Below are 6,892 nucleotides of genomic sequence, written 5' to 3' on the forward strand. Positions count from 1 at the left end.
CGTGTACTTAGTTAACGACTAAGGACGTGACATTAAGATGAATTTCTTTGGTGGATTTTTATTTTTCTACTATTCTTGAACCTTTTATAACTCTGTTGTATTTTCACCGGGGTTTGAAAATATATGTATTGCAGGGTAAAAGAACTAAATTATAATTAAATAATAAAACCTTCACCAAACAAATGTGTGGGTATGTTAAGAATAGAGGGCGGAATATGAGAGGCGCACGATACGATACTCTCTCGACTTAGGTTAACACATACGCCATCCATGGCAGGAAAGAGAGCTCGCATCCCCTCTCAGAAAGCTCTAATGGCACAAGCATCCATGGCGCAAGCAACACATGTGAAAGCAAAAGGAAATCAAGCTAGTCCTAGTGTGGAATTGAGTAATTTGGAGAGTGCTACAGTGATGGAAAGTGCAATTGGGGGACTGGAAAGATATCATGGGCAGATGAAGCTGAAGTGGAAGCAGAATTGACAAAACGAACCTCAATTTGGGACAACTTTGACATATCAAAGATTTCAAATGTTGGGTTCAAACTTGACTATGTTGCTCCGGAAATGCATGGTGAGATTCATGTTTGTGAAATTGAAGCAGATGACATTAGTACTAAAACATTGTATTGGAAAAATGATGTTGTTTGTTATGTGCTTGGGACACATCCCCCTTTTTCTATGCTGAATGGTTTCATACAAAGGATGTGGTCTAAAATGGAATAAATAAGATTTCCATGCTAAAAATGGTATCATATTAGTTAGATTTGATTCAGAAGTAGGGAAGAATGAGGTTATAGAGGGAGGGATTTATCACTTTGATAATAAACCGTTCATAGTGAAATCCTGGACAGCAGATATGGAGTTTTCCAGAGAAGAGTTGCACTCAGTTCCCATATGGGTGAAATTGTCGGGGCTTGACTTCAAATACTGGAGCCCTAAAGGTCTTAGTAAGATTGGTTGCCTAATTGGTAAACCACTAATGGTAGATCAACATACTGAGAGTAAATTGGGGTTGAACTTTTCCAGATTACTTATAGAGGTGGTTATTGACACACCACTACCTGAGAAGGTAATGTTTAGGTCTGAGAAAGGAAACCTGGTGGAGCAGCAGGTCCGGTATAACTGGAAGCCCATATTGTGCAAATATTGCAGCAAATATGGAGACAGTGAGTAGGCTTGTAGGAAAAAACAAGCAACAGCAAAGTCACTAGATAAACAAGTGGAAGAACAGATAGAAGGTAGCACCAAAACATAGGAAAGATGGATGAAGAAGGTTCCAAACAAGAACCTAGTGACAAGGCTAAAGAGGTGACAAAATAAAGGACATGGATAGTAGGAACAGGCAAAATATGCAAGTTCAATAGCCACAGAAGAGAAAAACATGTTGGGTTACTCCTATGAATACCAATAAGAAAACAGTGAGGCAAACTCAACAGATACAGGAACATAACTCTTTTCAAGCCCTTAACAGGGCAGAACCAATGGAGAAGAGAAAAAACTAGGTAGACATAAATGAGGGAGGCACTCCAATTCCTCTCTCAGAGAATGAATAATTTGCTATGTTAGAACATAAGGGGCCTAAATGGCCCTAATAAGCAAAGGGAAGTAAATATCCTTTGCAATAATGAAAGCATTGGATTACTGGGATTAGTTGAAACCAAGATTAAGACAAACAAAATTAAAGAGATAGCTAACAGAATATTTAGTGGGTGGAATTATGTCACCAATTTGGAATATCATTACAATGGGAGGATTATGGTAGTATGGAGGCCAGATTACTTTTAAGTGACCTACTTGAGTGGCAATGCTCAGGCAATTGCTTGTAAAGTGATACGTACTTCTATCAGTATGGCATTTTTGTTGATTGTAGTGTATGCTTACAACACAAAAGAAGACAGGAAGGAGCTGTGGGAATATTTAGAGACTATTCACCAGGGGAATACCATGCCTTGGCTTGTAATGGGAGATTTCAATTCAGTATTGAATATAAATGACGGGATAGGTGGAAATCCAGTTACAATGGCTGAGGTAACTGATTTTCAGCAATATATAGATTCTTGTGAACTGAATGAGCTTCCACCAAAAGGAAGCAGACACACATGGAGTGATAAACTAGGTAATAATAGGGTATACTCAAAGACTAATTGAGTTTTTGTAAATAATGAATAGTTGAATATCATGCCTGACTTCACAGCTATATATCAACTTGAAAGGATTAGTGATCATTGCCCAGTAAAGATAGAAAAAATTCAGGTTAGGAAGAAACCAAATAGACCTTTTGAATACTGCAATGTATGGTCATGCCATCCAGAATTTTTGTCCAGAGTTGAAACAGTTTGGCAAACTTCTACAGAGGGATGCACCATGCTACAAGTAGTGAAGAAACTGAAATATTTAAAGCAAGCACTATTGGAATTAAACTGGAAGCATTTCAGGGATATACTAATTGTAGTTGCAGAGGCAAATGATGAGTTAATAAAGGCTCAACTTCCATTGCAGAGGGATCCAATAGACCAGGAAATACAAGAGTAGGAAAGAGCAAAGTTCCAAGAGTTTGGAAGATCTTCATATCTAACAGAAGTGTTTCTTCAACAAAGAAGCAAATCAACATGGATAAAATTGGGGGATGACAATACAAGATATTTCTATGCTGTTATTAAACCTAGAAAGCTTCAACAAGCAATAGTACAAATAAAGGATAATGAAGGTATAATGCAAACAAATTCAGAGACCACGGCTAGTATCTTTGTGGATTTCTATAAAGAGTTATTGAGAAGGAAGAAAATGTGCAAAATCAAAGCTTTTAATAGCTTTCTGAACAATGTGCATACCCTTACAGTGGCTCCACAACTAAAACTAGTAAGGGACTACATAGAGAAAGATGTGAAAACGGCCATGTTTAGTATTGATGTTAACAAAAGTTCAGGTCCAGAAGGATATGGAAATGATTTTTTTAGGAAAGCTTTCCATATTGTAGGGGAGGAGGTGACTAATGTTGTATTGAAATTCCTTAGAAATGGTAAGTTACTAAGGCAGATTAATTCCACCCTAATTGCTCTGATCCCTAAAGTACCAGAACCTTAGTCTGCAAGTCAATTCAGACCAATATATTGTCGTAATGTGATGTATAAATGTATATCAAAGGTGATATGTATTAGGCTGAAGGAAGCACTCAAATATTTGATCACAGACACTCAAGTAGCTTTCATGGAGGGTAGATCACTGGTTCATAATGTCCTGATTTATCATGACCTACTGAGATACTATAATAGAAAGACACCACCTAGATGTCTCATGAATATTGACTTGAATAAAGCATATGATATAGTTAGTTGGGACTTTGTAGAGGAAGCATTAATTGGTTATGGTTTCCCAAATTCTTTTGTTGCTTTGATTATGATTTATATTACCACTACAAAATTTTAAGTTAATGTGAATGGGGAAAACTATGGATATTTTGATGGAAGGGGAGGGCTTAGACAGGGGGATCCACTTTAAGCTTTATTGTTTGTATTTGTTGTGGAGTATCTATCCAGAACTTTGAAGAGAACGGGGGAACTACTAAATTTCAAGTTTCACCCTATGTGCAGGAGTTTGAAGCTTACTCACCTGATCTTTGCAAATGATCTAATGATCTTCTATAAGAGAGACAGGAAATCAATACAGAGAATCGTGGAAGTATTAGATCACTTTAGCAGAGTCATAGGATTGGTGGCAAATACTGAAAAATCAAGCATTTTTTTAGTTGGGATCACTTGATAAGAACAGGAGGAGATACTTGTACTGACAGGTTTTGTCCAAGGAACTTTGCCTATGAGGTATCTTGGCTTGCCCCTCTCTTCTATGAAATGGTACAAGATGGAATGTAACCAACTACTAGAAAAGATAACTTATAAGATTACTGATCACGACCTACCCTGCACTACTATTGAGTAGCGAAAGAGGGTCGAAGCAGCTTTTACCTGATTTAGGGTCGGGATCGATTTTCACAGAGAGCTAGATGTTGGAGTCGAGTATCTATCTAATTTAGAATTGGGTATGTGTTCCAAATTACACTTATAAATATTTTTGGATTTTTGATTTACTTCTACTTTTATCAAACTACACTGGTAAATTAAACTAGAATAAGCTAAGAGTAAAATGTTGTGGGTTGTTCAAATAGTTTAAAAGGCAATAGGGTAGTGACTTTTGCCTAGGTGGTCAATTGACAGATACTTGAGTCTAAGGCACGATTGACATATTTGGGGAGTGTGATATAACCGTTGCACGATTTTACCCACTCTAAACCTCTCGGTAGTTCAAGTGATTTTGTCCAAATTGACTTTCCCAACACCAATTGGGTATGCAAATTTGCACAAGCAATCAAGGTTCAAGTCGGGTATTACTCTCTCGAGATTTAACCCTTTAATTGGGGCTATCAATCTCTTGAGTACGCCCTAATTCCTTGTTGGACCAATTTCATAGACTCAAGCTCTCTTTCTCAAGAAGAGCTCAAGTCAACTAAACACAAACTAGTGTTTGCAACCACTAATTCAGCAATTAAACATGAACTTAGCCCAAATATCAAACACTCATAGTCAATCTAGCCCTAAAACACAAGACCCATCACTTACCCACACTTCTAGCTTATGGGTTTAGCTGCTCATAATTAAAGAAGAAAAGCAAGAAATAGATGAAGAAAAACTCATATTAATTAATTATTAACATAAACAAGAAGATTCAATGTTGAAACTGTAGATAAAATAGCCCAAAATAGCTAAAATATTCAAACCCACGAGCGTAGCTCTCAGCTAAAACTATCTGATAACCTAAAATGAGAAAAGAAGCTATTTATACTAAGCTGAAAAATCTAGACAAAAATCCCACTACGGGGCTAGTGAGGACCGCACAAAATCACGTGCGGCCGCACTAAGGCTCTAGACTTGAAAATCGAACTCTCTGAACTGGGGCAATGCGGAACGCACAGTATGGACTGTGGCCGCGATGGCCTCTAGTGCAGTCCGCATGAAATGGAGCGCGGACCGCAATGGATTCAATCTCCGAAAATAGCAACTCTCTAATCCTTGGTTGTGCGGACCGCACTAAATCGAGTGCGGCCGCAGTAACTTCAGTGCAGACCGCATTAAATCCCATGTGACCGCATTGTCTGATTTGCCTGAGTTGCATGCTCTCTGAACCTCACTTGTGCGGATCGCACAGAATGGTGTGCAGCCGCACTAGCCTTGTCTTGCCTTGATATTTGTGCAAGTTTCACTCCTTTTTGAGTTGATCTTTGACATCTTGTCACTTTGTTGATCAAACCTATAGTCAAGCACAAATTGTGAGCCTTTGAGACTATTTTGTACATATTTCTAATCAACACTTAAGCAAGAAGGAGTATAAAATATAGCAAAATCCCTAATTATCAACTCCCCCAAACTTAAGCTTTTGCTTGTCCTCAAGCAATAAAATAAGACTCACCCCTCAAGTGAAAATCCCAGAAAATTTAGTTGTCCTAAAGTAGCCTCATCTAGAATCAATTGGGACTAACAATTGCCCTCAATACAAATGAATAATTAACAACATTTACTCCTTGAAACACCATGGACTAAGTGCGACACAAGAGCATCAAGAGTTGACTCAACACATCAAAGAACTTTTTCTATTACTTTGGTCATTGTGGAACCCAAACTCATACATCTTTAACTCTCCCTAAGCAAACCTCACCTTTAGAATAGTGGCACTCAGAACGAGGTTAATGAAAAATCACTCATCTCTCTCAAGGAAAAGTCACGAGTCCGGCTCTAAGTACCATATGTTTGCCCCTTATGTGAGTCACCACTAATGTAAGTTTCATTCAACTCAAGATCATATAGGGCTTTTGTGGATACATAGTGAAGGCTTTTGGTTTAAGGTAGGAAATGTTTGGTCTAAGTAGGTTCCATCTTCCCTTAAGCACTTCTTTTGTTTCATTTGGCACACATTCCCTTGACTCTTTGAGTCATTTCACTTCTTTCTAAGGGGTTAGAGAGACACACTGTCACTCTTTCTTATACATTTTAAACCTTTTCTCCTTTTTCAACTTTCCACACCTTTCATTCTTTGTTTTTCTTGAATCCCTTTTTATTCTTTTTCACATTGAACATTCTTTTTATCTTTTTGCTTTTATTTCTTTTTCATTGCCTTTCATTTTCTTCATTTTTGTGCCTTTTTACCACTTTTTTGCAATCCTCGTCTCTCTCCCAAACTTATACTTTTTCCATGTGCTAAAGGAAAGATCGGGTGCCAAGAGAGGGTCTCTTTTAGAATGGGTATTGGGTTGTATCATGGTTCTTGAAGGAAAAAGGTTTAAGGCTCAACAGAGTTGACTAGGGATCTTATCATTGGTAGGTTATGAAAGTGTTCAAGCTATCATTTGGACCAAGGAGAGCCTATAATCATGTCCCAAGTCAAAATTCACTTAGGATTTCGCCTCGACAAATATTCAGTGCAAGTTTTAGACCAATGGCTCGGGACTTGGACTTGCAATGCAATTTCTCGCCACACAAGCTATGGGGTTGCTAAAGACATAGAGTCAGGGGCCCATAACGACCTTAGATAAGATTTGAGTAAACCACTTGATGATTATCGGTCAACACAAGAGTCTCAAAGTCACGACTTTTATCATCCTAAACACAACAATTTATTTTTGATCATAAGATCAAAGGCAAATGTGCTAGGCCCAAGTGAAGCTTTGCTTGAGGCACCCTTAACCACAAACTACTAAAAACAAAAAGAAAAATGGACTCAAACCCTTAAGAAGGTTGTCATGTCATCCATCATTGGGAAGAGCCACCCAGTTCACACAAACTCTACCTTTGGAAAGAACCGTGGCATTAAGAAAACCAAAGACTTATTGCAAACTTTCAAAAAAC

At 37.9% G+C, this 6,892-nt stretch overlaps 1 protein-coding gene across 1 annotated transcript; it reads left to right on the top strand.

Moving 5' to 3' along the window:
* The first annotated feature begins 855 nt into the window (after positions 1 to 855).
* Positions 856 to 3,083, top strand: LOC142163795 (uncharacterized). Its single transcript, XM_075220934.1, has 5 exons — positions 856 to 1,068; positions 1,566 to 1,757; positions 1,812 to 2,126; positions 2,169 to 2,527; positions 2,666 to 3,083. The coding sequence occupies exons 1-5, from the start codon at positions 856 to 858 to the stop codon at positions 3,081 to 3,083; spliced, it is 1,497 nt and encodes a 498-aa protein (XP_075077035.1).
* Positions 3,084 to 6,892: the final 3,809 nt, after the last annotated feature.

Source organism: Nicotiana tabacum, chromosome 9 (assembly GCF_000715075.1).
Source record: "Nicotiana tabacum cultivar K326 chromosome 9, ASM71507v2, whole genome shotgun sequence".
Classification (NCBI taxonomy): domain Eukaryota; kingdom Viridiplantae; phylum Streptophyta; class Magnoliopsida; order Solanales; family Solanaceae; genus Nicotiana; species Nicotiana tabacum.

What these genes read in the sequence shown, in the direction of transcription:
- LOC142163795 (XM_075220934.1), top strand. Translation starts at nt 856, where the DNA reads ATGGAGTTTTCCAGAGAAGAGTTGCACTCAGTTCCCATATGGGTGAAA. An exon ending in ATAAACTAGGTAATAATAGG is followed by an intron (nt 2,127 to 2,168) that starts GTATACTCAAAG and finishes AATAATGAATAG; the next exon opens with TTGAATATCATGCCTGACTT. An exon ending in ATAGACCAGGAAATACAAGA is followed by an intron (nt 2,528 to 2,665) that starts GTAGGAAAGAGC and finishes TATTAAACCTAG; the next exon opens with AAAGCTTCAACAAGCAATAG.